Below are 18,620 nucleotides of genomic sequence, written 5' to 3' on the forward strand. Positions count from 1 at the left end.
TCATAAAAAATCTATGTAACTTAAATAGGTAATTATTGAATTTTTCAAGTTATGTACTAATATAGCTAGTTAAAACTTAATTGTATCCTCTATTAATCTTCCTTGTGATCCAGTAGGTGGTTATAAATTGTAATATTTTAAGTGTTTGAAATCAACGAACAATACTGTCTTCAAGAAGTGTCAATTATGTACACTTTTATTTAAATATTAAATTATATTGTGGGTGCCTTGTTATTCACGATTATTATAGGTAGATATTTAACATAATTACCATACATTAGTTTACACTAATAAATAAATCTAAGAATTACTTGTTAATAATATTTTTATTTAACGTAGAAAATAGGTACGAAGCTCAATATTATGAATTAATTTCTGTTGGATATTTTTGAGTTAGTGGTTGTAATAGTCATTGTATTACTGCTATACTGTTCTGTGTCCCATTTTGTCACCTGAAAAAAAAATGTAACATTATGTAATCAAAGATAACTACTAATATTATTATGAGTTAAAGTAGTGATTGTTTTATTTTTATTTTAACGGAATGAATCTATTAGTAAAAAAAAATAATTTATTATTTATATAACATTTATCACATGGTGTTATTGCCATACAGCGGAATGACGTAACGAATAACGAAATAACAATAGGATTTGTGTGACACGTGGCCACGTGAGCTACCTGATGACACGAAGCACACGTGGTACCTCAATTTTAGATTCTAAGCGGAGCAATGGATGTATTGATTTTACAATGACGTGTGTTTATTTTTTTATTTACGTGTCTATAATCACGTTTTGGTGCAGTAAAAATGATTAGATATTCAACTCCAATATTTATTCTACTAGGAAAATGAGTCTAGTCGATACTTTGGGAGGAGGGGGGGGGCAAAAATAAGAATACCTAGTACTTTCCTTAATAATGAAGAAAAACAAAAACAAAAAAAATTGGAAAAAACTAGAATTCTTACACAAAATGAGTGAAAATTCTAACGACTCTGTATATTCACCGGTAAATTAACGATTTCTCATCGAAAGATTTTATTTTTCGTTGTAATTCAAAAACGGATAACTGTATTTACTTTAAATGTTTACCAAATTTTCATAACAGCAATTTCTATGCATGGTATAATTTTCAAAATATTTTTACTCTTTTTGAGCTATTTATAGACATTTGACATTTTTTTTTTTTATTAATATTTGTAAAAAGTAATTTGTCATTATTAATACAACGTTTTTCATTAGTTATTATTTTCACTATTTTAAAATATTAAACATACATAGGCAGGGTTTATTTCATAGATATTTCAAATTCAAATTTGGACGAAATTAAATATTAACACTAAACTTTTACGTATTTTATTATATTTTATATGCACATTGACACGTTTTTTTTAGCCATTTCCTATTTATACTACGAACCTATTCAACGTTTTACAGAAAGGTAGAAGGCGGTATCGAATCAAAAGTTAATGATAAACAATGTTTTATGCAAAAATTAAACCAACCTACCGTAAACAAACATTATTAGCAATAACAAAACCTTCTTCACTCAGAATCGTTTTTCCTATGCAATGCTATTTTATCATTGAATTAAAATTTAACACGCTTACGTACATTAGAGCAGTGATTAAATTACAAGGTACATTCGACACCTATAACTGTATAACGGAGTGGCTACCTATTTTCCCTCTTTTAACTTCATTGTTAACAGTATAATAATATATAAAATGTTACAGCAATATATTTTTTTTCAAACTTGACTTACTAAGAAATTTTATTTTTGACTATTATTAATTTTGTTGTTACGTCACTTGTAGACGAAGATCGCATTACCCATGCCCCATGTCTATGACAATGTTTAACAGAGCCCAGAGGTTCAACAACGATTATAACAATTCTAATAATTTTTAAACGACGTTTTGTGCATTACATATATATATAGTGTAATTCCACTTAGGTAAAAAAAATGTAGGACATGTTTTGTATATACGGTAAATCGAGAAGTGATCATTCTATAAACATTGATGAACTATAACGTTGAGTCTTGAGTGCAAAAAAAAAAACAATGCGAATCGTGTTTCAGTGTGGATTTTTATGTAACTAAAGGTAAATAAATTACTCGGATTTCAAATCAAAGTCCACTTAGAGCTACTCGACCAACTGCTATTTTTATTTTGAGTATATTTTGTCATTTTGACACCACGTGGCTAACATTCGTCAATATTTAATTATTTTACCAGCTTTTCAAAAAAAATTGTTTTTCCTCGTTGAAAAGATCACGGAGATTCAGCTAGTCAAATAAATAGTATTATTGAATTTCACGTAAATTTGTTCAGTTAAAAAATCTGAATATTTATCAATTTATCCATCATTTTACATAATTCATTGTTTTTCAATGCAAAACAAATATCTTTAATATGTTATTTCTATATTGATATTAATATTATTTTTTTTCATTAATACGATATGACTTATCGAACTTACTCATAGTTAAATCAAACATATGAATGTGTATAAATAATAATTAAGTAAAAAATATTTTAGTGGGTAGAATAAAATAAAAAAATCCATAGCATTATATCATATTATTATTTAAACGATAGTACATAGGAAAAAAAATTAAAAACTTCAAAGGTACCTATCATTTCAGACTGAAAATCTGATGTTAAATAAAAGTTGTGTATGATTTAAATTTAAATGCATATAAATATATAATATTATAGTATAGCGGTCTCATAGAATCTTTTAAAATCATTAACGTATACAATTATATACTAGTCATAATATAAGTTGTAATATTATTGTTCGTATTTATTTCAAAACAATTGTATAATATTGTTATGAAATCAGTGTTTCGTGACTATACAATAAATGTGTGTTTTAGATTTTCTTTTTGTTTACTTTCTCATTATCTCCCTTAGTCCATCGCCCTTCTTACCAGTTGGTAGTTGTTTTGTACTACTATTATCTAAGATTGATGGATAAATGTTTTATAAATTGTGTTCGGTGTTTCCATGGTAGCTGCAGATAAATGGCGAGGGCCTTAATTTTGTACATGTAATATACAATTAAAACTTGTATCCCTAAACTAAAATGTTTTTGACAATGCGCTATGGATTTTATTTATACTTGGGTGTTTGGGGATAGGTATACAATGAACATCTACGATATAAGCCACTTATTTATTCTCAACACAAAATAAAATACGTTCAATAACGCAACTGCAAATTATCAGTCTATTTTCGTGGTTAATTACACCCTATTTACCGATACAATTAATATTTCATGTGTTGCCCAAATTTTTGATGATGAATTAAATGAGAGTTTCTTTAGTTTTTTGATTACATTATTGTCGGATAAACATGTAGTATATTCAATTTTGATGGCCCCTAAAACTTCCTGATGAAATGTCCCAACAAAAATAAGAATAAGTGATCCCCTACCATACATCATAAAAATATAAAACATTTTAAATTTCTACTTATTTTATTATATTATTTTTTGTTTTTTAATTTATATTTATATTCATCAAACCCATTAAAAAACGAGGGTGTTACGTCATCTACAAATCATACCATTGTTTATATAATCAATTATTATACTTATACATAAATTTGAGAGCTTTTTCAAACAATTTCACGTAAAATATTGTGGCCTACAAATTACAATATAATGTCTCGTGATAGTGGCGATAGGCCAGTAGACCACTATAGTAGAAGAGTACCTAGTACCTAGTGTACTATTGCACACGTTAATATATACATACATTATACATAATATGTAAATTATATACGCATAAATGTCGTCATGTCTGTGAGATACAAAACAAAAATGGGACTGTACCGAGTGCACACTCACCAAGATTTTATTGATGTAGAGCTCGTATGGTATGACGGTGCCACCTGCAGCCGTTTCGATGGTGGCTGCAGACATCATTTCCTCTAGTTCTTCGTCTTCGAATGGTTCTCCATCGTGACGGAGCGCCGACTCCATGCACTCGCGGCTTACGGTGCCGGTCCGGTCTGGATCCAAGGCCCGAAACGCGCTAAGCAGTTCAGACGCTGACGCCGGCTGATATCTGTTGTAAAATAATGTCAGGATATGTACCTATTATAATAAATGACGTCGAAGCACGGTTTGCAGTGCAGTGTATACCATCAGGAGCCTGAGACATCATAATATATTTTCAGCGGTTTCTAATTCCAGGTATTGGATTGTAAAAAATATTCTCAATCAATGGTAGGACGTGTCGAAATTCCGTGGGAGAGAAAAATTTTTACGGAGCGAGGATATTTTGATTGATTATACCGGTGTCATTTGAGCGCGGTCTCTTTGTGTACCAAAAATAATGGTAGACCATTTTTAACGTCACAATCTGTTATTTAAAATATACTTTATCTTCCGTATATTTGCTTAAACAAAAAATACATACTGATTTTTTTCCGTCTTAGAACACATATAAATAAATTCTAATTAAATGTATAGAACAATAACTTTACAATAATAAAGTTGTAGACGTCCAACGTGTTAAAATCAATTTTAGGAACTTAAGTTTATTTGATCCAATTTCAATCGTTTATACGAGCGCATAATTATAACAAACATCAACCATTCTGAAGTAGAAAAGTACTATACTATTATATTATATAGTAATTATTTGCACAGCTAGGAGAGATTGTTGATAACATGAAGTAAAAAAAAAAAAAAGGAAACTCCAGATTCATAATATGCATAATACATATTGCAATGTAACATTGTAAGTTCATTGTTTAATGCTAATTGTATATCAAATATATAGTATTTATAAAAGACTTGTATATTTGTGTTAATTATCAATGGTGGCATCGGAAAGCAATAGGAAATCAAGAAACTATTTCCCCCGGTATCACTGGCTCCTAATGGAAAAAAAGGTATAGGTATAAGACTGTAATATAAATTAATTTTTAGATGAAGTTTAATAAAAATGGATTTCTTTTCCTCCTTAACATTATAGTTTATAAAAAAATAATTCAGAAATATGTATGCAACCAATTAATCACTGAAGGTTTCAATGTGTTCATTTTCTGTAAATTAATTTGACCCCTAATATATTCATGCAAAATTGCAAACAGTGAGTAGGTATAACTAATTAAACTCGAGTATATAAAATATTATGTTGTCTGTAAGGTATGAAGTTAATTAAAAACTGCGTTTTTTTCTAATTCTAAGTACCATTAAAAATAAACAACTGATATGTATCAAATGCCCGAGACCAAACACATGAAACAAAAATTAAAGGGAAATAGTTTTCAGCTAAAAAAACATCAAGTACCCTACATTCTCGTACGCCTAATTATAATAAATTTTATAATCTTTATAAAACTTGTGTATAAAATAATACACTGTCAATGTAACGACTATTATAGGTACTGATTTTGAATTTGCCGATACGTTTTAATTTAACTAGGTACTATAATTATACACGTCTATCATAATTCATAGTCCATCCCCTCCTCATTTCACGTTCTGAGTGTTGTCCAATCATCAAATGCTTAATCATCATTCTACACCATTACCTATGTCGAGTTTTCAAACACCGACAGCATTAAATAATAAATTTGTATATATATATTTATTGTTTAGCATGCACATTAAAATATCAACATGTATTCGATTCCATCTCACTTGTATTCACTGATAGCGTTTTCGACATATGGTAAAAATGCCGCCAGATGTACGGTTCCGGTCGCTTCGTGATCTTCAACGTTTACAGCAAGTTCTCTCAGGTCGGCTTGCGAAGGTACGTAACCTGTGATAATTTTTAAAATACCACATTACTTATGAAACTATTGAACATATTATATCAACACAATTATGTAATCTCATAACTTTCAAATATTTTATTAATTATCAGCTATTACTAATACCTTCCATCGGTCGAGATTCGACCAGAAAAATCATTTTAATTGTAAAATCAACACGCTCTAAAATATTGCGTTTCTTAGCACACACAGAGTTCGATATCGACGTTTGTTGTTCTACCCCTTTTATTGGCATGAATAATTCATTTATATCGAACAACTATAATTTTCTTTAGTTATATAAATTTGTTAAGTTACTGTGTTATATATTTTGCGTTACCGCGATTACCGTGGTATGACTACAAAAGGTTTTATTTTACTAGGTGAGTATTTATATTTTTGTATTTTACCTGCCTCAACGGCCGCATAATATGAATACATTTTTTTTATGCAACTCTACTCGACAATATTTTGATATACCAATGATATATCTATTTATTCCCTTATACCTATGTATTGGTAAACGAGGAGTTATTGATATGAAAAAAAATGGTTACGTATTAATATATAAATCTATCACACGAACCACTGGACACAGCGATAAATCACAAAAATATAAAAGGTATATGTATGAACTTCACTTGATATTCCACATAATATATGGCTTTTAAAATGTTCAGTACCACATTACCTCTATAGCCCGATCTATGGCACAAAGTCATGTCAATGACTGCGCATACATTCCACGTTATAAGATTATACTTGGGCCAATATTAAATCTATAACACTGATTGTTTACATTCAACATACGTCTACTTTACATACCATAAGTTTTCAATCAGTAAACAAAAGTTAAGGACGTCTCATGCCAAGGTGGATCAGTGGTGTTTATACTGACAGCTTAACACCGTTTCGTTTTTACTCTAGATATATTATTATATCCCTGTAAGTCGTCTCAAGTTCAAATTTTAATCATACTATAATTTTTACTCAACACTATTCATCAAATACATCTGTATGAGCTTCAAAATAATGAACCTAAAACTAGTGTAGATAGGTAATTTAATTATACTAATACCTACTGATTACTTATTATTATACTTTTACTTGAAAGTTCTATATTTCCAAATATTATTAAACACATTTCATCAATATGACAAATTAGCAATTAAGTATTTTAAAACTATAAAATACTAAAATGATTTTGTTCAAATAGTAAGCAACATCATTATAATTGTATAATTATTTGGCATACATTTTAGATTTTGAATAGAACAAGACAATTTTTTCTTATAACAATTGAAAAAAATACTTAAAAATAAATTTTAAGCCTTTGAATTTAGAAATTCAATAAAATCAGAAAATTTCATGTCATTACGTTATCAAATACATAATCTACTTTTAGGGTAGATTGTAGTGGAATATTTCATCTTGTAGGTTTTTTGTAAGGTGTCAGAAGTAAAAAATGGTCAGTTCTTTTTAAAAAAGTCGAGAAAACCTAACGAAAAATATCGGAAAAGGGGAATATTTAAGCAATATAGATTCAAATCTATAGATTTTTTTTTGTTATAAGTCAAAAACGAATAACTGTAATTACCTATTTGCAATTTTGATTACAAAATCTTCATACTAATATTTTCTAAACATAACAACATTTTAAAAATTTGTGTTTTTCGATATATTTATCATGTATATTTGAAACTTGAAATTTTTTTTTCTGTATTATGTTGACAATTTTTAATGACAACGTATATTTTTAATTTCATATTTCGAAGCCCACACCAAGATAAGTGTCACTAATGGGTGGCATCTTATTCAAGAAATCCATGTTTTTTTTAATCCTTATCCTATATGCTTGTTGTACAAAATTGTATAGATTGTGTATGTGCGTTTGTGAAATAAAAAAAATAAATAAATATTTTGAAGCCTAATATTTGTATGAATCATCAAGGCTCTTTGTAGTCAATACCTATTTCTTTCGCACTTCCCTTGTTCTTTGTGATTACCTTTAATTATTTATTAAGTTATCTAATATAATCAATTGAGCATTAAGGTACCTAACTAATATGTTACAAAATTCAGTTTTTATGAATTAAAATTCTCCAGAAAAATGTTTTTCTTAGATATTGAAACAAATAACGTAGGCACGTATATTGTTATTTAAAAAGTAAAAACTATATTTAACAGAAAAAAGATGTTTATTTTTCAAAAATCACCTCGCACCATATAATAATACACATAGGTCTTTACTATCCTACCACAAAATGTCTCTCTAGTATTCCTCTACCCATCTGCAATCCCTATTATGTATGTGTCTACTACCTTACCTAAGTAACGCAGTACTGTGCCCAGTTCCCGTACATCAATGGTCCTGTTGCCACTATGATCGAATATGTCGAAAGCGTCAGCAATGGCTGCGGCCGTGCAATTTGACGTCGCCGAGGACAATGCTGTGGCGGCCGTTTGCGAACCTACTCCGGTGGCGATGGGAGCATTTGGTTGTGCCGACGACGATGCGACAACCGAAGTGGTTGTCGTTGCAGTCGTAGTCGTGATTGTAGACGTGGTCGCCGACGTGTCCAACATTATATTATACTGCTGTGTACGTAAACTTCGACGTATTAAGACTGTTCTGGTCACGGTGGACGATGTGTATTGCGACCTAGTCGCTGCTTTATCGATCAAACATTACGAGGCACCGTCGCTATTGAATCTATTTGTCCGTAATCAAGTTTAGTAAGTATGCGCATCCACCACCAAGCCATAGAGACTATGCAGTTTTCCGTGAAAAAAAAATAAAATATTAGAACCATGCATTTAATACGGTACAATCAATTTTGGTTGATACGATCGGTGGTTATTGTAAAAATGTAAACAAGTGACAAAACGTCTCATGCTTACAATAATATTGTTAACCATACAGTAATGTTTTGAATTGTTAAAATATTACAGTATTCTATTGATAATAAAAAAAAAAAACGTCTCTTTCTCCCAGAACACTCGAGATCAGTGCAGTGTACATAATATACTCTGTACATATTATACCTATATCGACAAATACAAATCAATAAATATAAACAAAAATCTATAGTCAATATTGTTTTATTTCTGTTCAAACGAAAACCTTTTAAGAGAATTACGTGGGAATTTATGCCATCTTTAGCATACGATAAAACCTATCAGCGTTTCTAAGAAAAGTCGTTCCTGTTTAGTTCTAATAGTAAAAAAATCCTATTATAAATGTAAAATAATATACAATGACAGGGTATTTATAAAGCCGGATCATAGTGGTAGTTTTAATTCCAAGATTTTTATAAGACTTTTATAGTAGTCATGCTACAAAAAAAAAAAACATACAACATCAACGACTTAATGTTTAAGTTCACATTCGGACAAGTCTTAAGATCCAATAATCTTATGTTATAAAATGATTCTGATTTATTTTTATTTCTAATGTACACTTAGTTTAATAAAATTGTCGTATAATAAAAAATTAGTCCTAAAATTAAATTTTATTTTTCCAAATACCTAAGATCCAGAATCGAATAAAGTATTTCATATTTACATAAAATCGACAAAATGGTAGAATCAGATACAATTTTAGTAATATCATTGGTACAACCCTCTTAACCTCTAAGTTCATATCATTCATATATATTTAATTACTTAATTATAATTAATATATAAATAAAAATCCAAATACCACTCACTCATTCTTAATTGCTATATCTCAACAACTACAAAACGTACGAACCTTGAAATTTTGAATAGTGGTTCCTATAATGCTCTCTAGATGTGTAATAAGAAAGGATTGTCCGATATACGCATTTTAAAGAGGTGGCCAAAAAGGGGTCTTGAGATTCACGGTGTAAATTGAAACTTTTTTTGTTTATTAAGGGTTGCCATTGATTACTCAGGCAGATCAGGTATAAGCATATTATGCATCAAACAATGCCTGTGCACAGCGTGATACTGTATGCCATATTCAAGATCAAATAATATTTACAAACAAAAATATTGTCATTATTGCTTATGTGTATGTATCGTGGAACTTCCTCAAAGTGTGTATATCATTATTATAATATTGTTATGAATTCTGCGGGACTGACCGTGAAAACGTTGGTAATAAATCACAAATAATGATTCTATATTATTGAATAGCTGGCAAGGTTGAACCTAAAGAATGGTGATATTTTATTTTTATTTTTAAAATGATTTTCTGTCATCATTTTATTTGAATTATTTGTAGGTATTGTTCAATATATCCTTCGCATACACCATGAATAGGTACTTCAATGGAACAACTATAGTGGATTTATTTAAAACTGTGTAATTAACTATTCTAAATTCATGAACGCTATTATTATTCAATTCTAAGAATATAAAAAAAGGCTTAACAGTTTTTCTGAATTTTTTTTAAATAAAAAGTTTCAAACTGAAGTACCTACTAATTTTTATTTCAGAATTCAGAAACAAAACTGTGCACATTTTTTTTATGTTTATTAAACACATTACGGTTTACAATAATATGTTAAAGTTGGTACAGTTCAGTTAATTTATTATTTAATTAAATAACTATTATAATAATATTGAACTAATAGTGTTTCTATTACTATTAACAGTCTTTAAAATCCAACATAATTTAGAAAATATTAGAAAAGAATAATTATCTATTTATTTAACATTGTTATATATAATATAATCATATTTGCAACATATACCTGTGCCCCCAAACCAACATTATATTATTATTCAAAAGTATTAACTTGTGGCAGTGATGTACCTGATTTGCCTATCTATTACGCCGTGAGGACGTAATTATTGTATTTTTGAAACGTCAGATCAAACAATATAATATATTATATTATTATCATTATAGGTACTTATAATTATAACTTATGTTCATATCATTAGTATAAGCCATAAAATAATTAGCCCAATAATGCAATGACTTATGTATGATTAAAAAAAGAAGAAAATTCATGTCGACATATTATATACTAGCTGAATTACCCAGCGTTTCTCAGAAAAAAAATTGTGATGCCCGTGATATTAGCTTGTGATTATGCGAGCAGTATATTATCACTTATCAGGTAGGCAATCTACCTGTGGTAGATCGTGGACTCTACGTGGTGCGTACATTAGTGTATAATCTCTAATGTATAAAATGTAAACAAAGTTTGTCGTTTTTACATTATTCAACCTACGGTGGATTGAATACAATCCGTGGGTTTTTCATCGTTCGGAAAAAATTATCAAGTAATATAAAATTCTAACCTAACATTACCAATATATAACCAAACATCTTATGAATAGATAAAAAATTTATCAGTAAAAATAAGAAAAAAATAACGTAAAACAACAATTATTTATTATTACTAAAAGCAATAACAACCATTTATAAAAACAAAATTGTCATCGTAAATCTCAAAAACCTTGTTTGATCATCCCAGGAACCATTTGAATACACACAACAAACGTCATCAAAATCGGTCCAGCCGTTTAGAAATGCATAAAAGACACACACGCAGACAGACTAACCATTCATTTATATATATATATATAGGTGTGTTAATTAAGTTTATTTATTACAACTATATATTTAATTGGAAACCGTACCCAACAAAAAAATTGTTTAGTTCTCCAAAATATTTAGAATAAAAATACGTATATAGATCATATTTACTATGTCAATAACAAAGAAAAACAAAAATTTGTTATATTAATATAATATAACTTCCCAAACATATTTAACCCATCGTAACGCTTAACATTTTCGTTGACACATTTACGCACACGTAGTAAATATTAACCCATGGTACCTACCTAATTGTATATAGTATAACTTAAACTTAAGCTATGTGTGTTGTTTTAGATTCTGAGCGTTGATTTTACGTTGCCAGGTAATGTTTGGGTGGATAGGTTTTTAATGAGTGGGTTTTGGTGTGTTTGTAGATGAAAGATTTTGTAGAAGCGTGTAGCTTCTTCTGTCACGGTTTTAATTGACAGGTCATTATGTAAAGTGTATTTAGAAACAAAGGGTGGAACATTAGTTATTTTCCTAAGGGCAATGTTCTGAAATTGTTGAATTTTGTTGGTATTAGACACCTTTGCTGTACCCTATAGTTGGATACCATATGTCCATAGAGGTTTGAGTAATACATAAGAACTTTTATTTTTAAACTGGAGTGTTTATTATTTTTGAGTAGAGTTCGTAGCCTGCGAAGACGGGCGTTTGAGGCAAGTCTCTTAAAATGGATATGGCTATTCCACGTGAGGCGCTTATCCAAGTTAAGTCCTAGATATCTGACTGTGCCAGATGTGGGAATAACAAAAATAACATAAAATCAAAAACAGCTATCGAGGACAACCAAGCAAATCCACTATTTTATTTTCTATGCGTAATATCAATACATCATAAACATTTTTTTTAAATAATTATTATCTGTTTATGTACTATATTATTTTTCATCTCAAAGCACTAGACTTGATGAAATTATTTGCCAAAATAAATGTAATACTATCATATTGCTCTCTAATGTAATCATATGTACCAACTGTATCTATTCTGCATATAACTGTGAATGTAGCTGCTCATACTCCATGAAATCTGATAATATTGTTGTGTAATAACCATACAAAACAAAAATTTACTTGTATGTAAATTAATAATTAAAATATTGATTGTAAATATTGTATAATTTATTTGGTGAACTCTTTACGGGACTTTTAAATGCACGTAATACGTTGACTTCTAGCAATTGGAATTTCAATAAACGACATGAGATATTATACAAAAACAATGACTATTTATTCTACGACCAATCACCTATCAAGTAACGTAATACTTTTGAAATTCCAGAAGTCTTGCTCTCTGTCCACAAATACTGTGAAAGCATCAACATTGCGTTATGGATACACCAGCTTCTCCGAGTACATGCAATTTCCAATATTACTTTCAGTCCATAAGTAGTATATATTTTTTCCGTGTATTTATTGTAAGTGCTTATAAATAAACAATTTGTGAAAGTTTCAATTTTGTAGGATCAGGTATTGTTTAATAAGTTACGCCGAAACAACTAAAACAAATATATATATAGAATATCTTCTGAGATATATGATAATATGCTGTGATAGTATCTCCGTATTATATTATTATTGGTCTTATCGTTTATTTTATACTACAGGCTGTTGATACAATAGGCAATATATTATAAAATACACATGGATAGGACATGAGTAGGTATTCAGTAACTTTTATTATTTCTCTAAGATTTAGTGTGCCTAAAAATATGATAATAGTATGTGTTACCGCAATAGTTAAATATAGTTATGATTGTGGTAATCTCAACTGACAACTCTGATAAATAATAACTGCAGTAAAATTGCATTGGTAACATAATATTATATTCTCTTCAAGCACATTACACCGTATGTCCTAATTATAGAGATATTCCATCCATATATAAATATAATATTATCCATGGTATAGTCTGCAGGTACAAGTTAAATGAGTGGTAACTGGTAGTAACAGATATTATTCAAGAAAAATGGAAAATAAAATTTACATTAAAATAGCCAGAGTTCTAAAAGTTGAAACACTTTTTCTGCTATAATGGTACAATGTTTTTATTGATTTAATACAAAGCGAGCATTCTATTATTTAAATTGGAATTAATGAATATCATATAAATATTTGAAAAGTATTTTAATGATATATCATATTTTATACATGGCCTGAATTCGTACAAGTATACAATATAATATACATAGTACTTATGCACAAAATATGTATATTATTTTCTTAAATATTAAATTTATCAAAAGTTTTACACTTGAATACTCTATACAGCTACATTGTGCTTCTAAAGATCGTGAATCGAACCAAAGTTTCAGAACTTACAAAAACTATATCGATAAAATTACATTTACTATAACAAAAGCCGTAGAAGGTTATCATAATATGTTGTTTCAATCAATTAAATGAAAAATTATTTCCAATGATATGCCACAAAATAATATATATACCACAATAAAATTACTACCTTAGACGGAATCGTCGGAATAACAACATATCAATAAAGACCTGAACATTTCATTAGATAAAACGCATACCTGTATAGTCTTAAAGCCTTTAGTCACATCAGTCTTAAGTCTGTATAAGACGCGAATAATGGTTGATGTTTCAAATTAAGTAGTATGTTGTAGTAGTCATTGTCGCTTAAAAGCCGGGGACACAATATGTACCTACGCCAACTGTTGTTTAAAATCACCGAGACGTGATCTGTTTGCTACGAAGAATACAATAGTCAATATTATGTAAGTATATTAAGTTATTATATACATTTATATACTACCTGTTGTTCCCGAAGACATTAATCTCTAATGAAATGGAAATGAAAACATGTTACATAGAAAGACCAAAACAATTTTTAAAAATAAGAAAGAATTAATATTCAGTCACATGATTATTTTAAACCAACTGTATATATTGTTAACTTGTATTAATTATTATTTATTAGTCTTGATATACAATTGTTGAACTAGTTACAGTAAAATACTTGTCCTAAATGTTCCATGAAGCGGTTCGAAACACCTACATTGTTGGTACGGTGCTCTAGAATTGGAAAACCTTACAATAATGAATTAATGTTAAATTGAGTTCGGATATTCTTGCTACGCAATCCAACATGTAAATTATATGTAAATTCTTAGTACAAATTGCATTATATTGTAAGCATTTTACACAACACCGAAACAATCATCACCTGATTTAAATGAAAATAACTAACAAGTGAATATGAAATTACTATAATATAGTGTCTATTTCATGCAACTTTATATCAATAAGATAATATTAATACCTATTCTTTATGATTACCAATTTTGTAATTGTTTTGGTTTTATGAAGCACCTACGCATATAACAATGTTCAACAATGGATTAAAAAATTTTTATGTCAATCTAACTACAATAATTTCTTATCATCGTACATTTTTAATCACATTACAGAATTCCAGTTCGCACGTGATATCTGACATTCTATACGGTCTCTAAACAGCACATTATAATTTATTGAGTAAATTATTATAATATTTAATAATAACATTACCTATACGGTATTGCCTGCTGTTAAGTAAAATAGTTCGGATTTAGAACATCGATTGTGAGATTTTCATTGGTAATTTGGCTTTTATTTTTCTCGTAAATCTCCATTGAATAATTCAATAATTCAGTCTTACACCATAAAGGTCAAAATATTACTATCGAAAAACCAACATCTGCTCGTACGTTACGTGCTAACGTGTTTTCACATGGTATATATTTTTTCTTCTAGCTGTAACACACTTACAAGTCATCTGAACAAACATTATTTGTTGCTGTGAAAATGAAAATTAATAGATTATTGCGAAAATCGAAGCACATACTCTATCATCACTCTGTATGGTTGAATACTCTACAGTGCAAAAAGAAACTATGTTGACCAATAATAATATAAAATTGCGAAAATAAAATATATATTATACTGTAAATATATTACTGTGTTTAAAATAAAATACATCAGATTGATGGCTTAAACATTTTTATAGAACAACAACAAAAAAGTTATAATAAACCACTATACCGAAAACTGTATAACGAGTATTTGTATGCAATGAATAATGATGATTTTGAAAATCGCAATAAATGTACAACATAAAGTGTAGGTACTTTAAAACTGTAAACAAGCGATGCGTGGGCTTCATTACCCGGCGATGGAAATCGTTGGAATGAAAATATCGAGTTAATTAAACGCACCGACCATATTATACAAAATTGCAATATAAGTACATGGTTTAATTGTGAATTTAATTAAAGGTTCCGTATACAAATCAGATCATAAAAAAAAGTATCGTTTGAAAAAATGTATAATTATATTCAACCTACCGTGCTACGTACACAAAAATAATGCTATGTATTTTTATTTTTAAGGCCGTTTATAGTAAACGAAAAAAAGTTTGTGCAATAAAAAAAAAAAAACAAAAACAAAATTATTTATATTATTGAAGTTACACACTTTGTTTTCAACCGAAGTTATAAGCACGTCATGTTTGACATAAGCATTAAGCGGTACAGCTGCAATTGACATTATGTTATTATTGGGGTTTAGAAGCACAAATTGAGCATTCTGCGCGTATAAGCCTAATATAACACCGAATGCTAATTTTTTAATTAAAAACACTCGTCAGTATAAATACAATATAATCATAATGATTCCTATTTCAGTCAAAAATAAATTATGAAATAAACGCATCGGATCAATAAAAAAAAAAATACCAAATTTAATCAGTTTTATCGATGAGCGATTTATGACATCGGAGCACTGTACATCTAATCCAACCAAACGGCAGCTTATCCGGCTAAACACGTTATAATTTACTCTGTGTGGGCGGTGGTGCGTGTCTGAATCTACCGTATTATTGTCACATTAATAATTGCATTTCGACTGAATACCAAAATAAATATAGCGATCGGCTTTGATCTGCCTATCAACTGTATGCACTGTCTAATATTATGGTATATTGAACCGCTATGAAGTCTCATCAACTTAGGTGGTGAAAAACTATCTTTGGGTAGAGTATATAAATATAAATTTGTAATATGTAATATGTGGTCACTCACAATACAATGTTGGGCCCGAGCATTTATTCAATTCCATTTTCATTCTACCGTCTTACATATTGAAATTATCGTCAAGCATAGAAATCATTCTTCTGCGTTTGTCACATTTTTAGCACAGTTACTTTCACAAAACCTAATATTAAAGTTTGTACTTATATTATAATATAATATATTCATTATGTAAGTACAAACTGAATGTTAAACTATATAAATATAATATAATATATAATTCATCTTAATTCTAAATATTTTCGCTGTAAACTCAGTAAAATTCGAGTTCGGCAGGTAGGTGCAGGAAGTACCTCCACGAGTTATTTCACCAGGGAGATACTTTCGTATACCTTTGATGAATCTTATATTATAATATATTTATTAGTATGTGACACGTGTGTTAACACTTCAACTCGTGAAAATATTCGAATGCTCCTGAGTGAAGTATTGTGAAGTTCTGTGAACCATTTTATATTCTGTATAGTATATTGGTTTATTTATTTAGTGCGGATCGATTTCGTTTATATATCAATACCTATAAGAGTTGAATCTATATACGAAAACCGCGACAACGAGTATTAGGTAGAATCTAATGTTTATAATATTTATATGTACACAATTTAAAACAAAAATACATGAAAATGTGAAATTGTGATATGGTAATATAGGTATCAAAAACATATTCATTAGATATAAAGTCAATGAATTCAATGATAAATATTTAAACTAATTTTAAGAACGATACGTTTTAGATTCTGAGCCAAGCTATGAATGTATTGATTTTACAATGTTGTTTTATTTCTTTTTTTTTGTCTGTTATCACCTTTTGTTTTCGGGGCTGTAAAATTCTTTAATTTTCTACTATAGTCTATTTTCTGGTAGAAAAAAGAATCCTGTTGTTACTTTGGTGGTTCAAAAGTAAAAATTCCCAATATTTTTCATAAGCGTCAGGAATAACAAAACAAATTAAGGAAAAACGGAAATGTTCACGCACAAAAAGTTTTTGACAAAATTGATTTTTGGTGTAACTATAAAAAAAATAATCGTAGATCCATTACATTTTCACATACAGTAGTCAGTAGATTAAGTTAGATAAGGTTATAGGTTAATTATTAACGTACAGCAGATCGGCATACTCACTTGCCCACCTCTTTTTATATATTTATTTAATAAATCACTGGATAACCTACATGTGATAACATAAATGGTATTAGATCATAATTATTCTTAAAAGTATAGTGTCATTAGATTTTAAAACAATTTAAATACAAAATAAATGACAAGAATATAATAATTAAATAAAACCTAAGAGTGCGTATTGGCAAGGATTACAATGTTAGTAAGGGAACCGTTACGAGCGTATAGTGAGTGGTAAATTTAGGGATGTACAAAGGCCCAATATAAAGTCTTGTTCAATTATTATATAGTCGTAGTTGTTCTATCAGTTAATTGGAAATAATATCATGTAGGAATTATACATGTTAAAATGTTAAAATATTCTTGAGTTAATGATGATGAGATCAAGATATGTATCATGTATGTTTATTGTTTATCTATTTTGTTTCCTTACACACATTTACTTATTTAATTATTATTCATGTACAGTCATTGCAAAAACAAATATTATTATTTTCTTCCATACATTTTTCTAAGCATTGTAACTTTAACATCCGAATGTATTGAACGGATGAATAAATATTTTTAATATGTAAATTGTATGTAAAAAAAACGTTTGAATCATTTAGGTGTAAACTACAAAACCTTAGTTTGAACTTTGAAGACTCAATAGTAATTTAAAAAACAGTGTATTACTTTTTTTATTTTCTGAAAGTTTAAAAATAAAAATAATTCACAATACACGTGTACCGGAGAGTCAAGTTTTTATACAATTTCAAATTCTTCAATACCACTTTTAAGTTATTTTTAATATCCTCTAATGAAATTATCTAAAGATTTTTCCGTTTTTCTTTAGTAGAACCCTTCTCTCTCTCGCACTCCCTTTATTTTACTCTCTATAATTATATTTTCTTAACACATCAGATATGCGAAAGACGTGACAAATATACCATTCTACTGCAGAACCGTTTTATGAAATTAAAATTATTTTTATTATTTTCTACAAATAATAATTTATCATGTATCGATAACAGAACATAATATTTTCAGATGGAATTTTAACATTATT

At 28.7% G+C, this 18,620-nt stretch overlaps 1 protein-coding gene across 1 annotated transcript; it reads right to left on the bottom strand.

Annotated features, from left to right (window-relative positions):
• Nucleotides 1–178: 178 nt before the first annotated feature.
• Nucleotides 179–14,219, bottom strand: LOC132943347 (dynein regulatory complex protein 8-like). The gene is made up of 6 exons (XM_061012309.1): nucleotides 14,140–14,219; nucleotides 13,898–14,073; nucleotides 8,110–8,552; nucleotides 5,667–5,790; nucleotides 3,861–4,080; nucleotides 179–452 (listed from the first exon to the last, which is right to left on the bottom strand). Exons 3-6 carry the CDS (start codon nucleotides 8,366–8,368, stop codon nucleotides 369–371), a joined length of 687 nt encoding a protein of 228 aa, XP_060868292.1. The 5' UTR covers nucleotides 8,369–8,552; nucleotides 13,898–14,073; nucleotides 14,140–14,219; the 3' UTR covers nucleotides 179–368.
• Nucleotides 14,220–18,620: the final 4,401 nt, after the last annotated feature.

Source organism: Metopolophium dirhodum, chromosome 4 (assembly GCF_019925205.1).
Source record: "Metopolophium dirhodum isolate CAU chromosome 4, ASM1992520v1, whole genome shotgun sequence".
Taxonomy (NCBI): Eukaryota; Metazoa; Arthropoda; class Insecta; order Hemiptera; family Aphididae; genus Metopolophium; species Metopolophium dirhodum.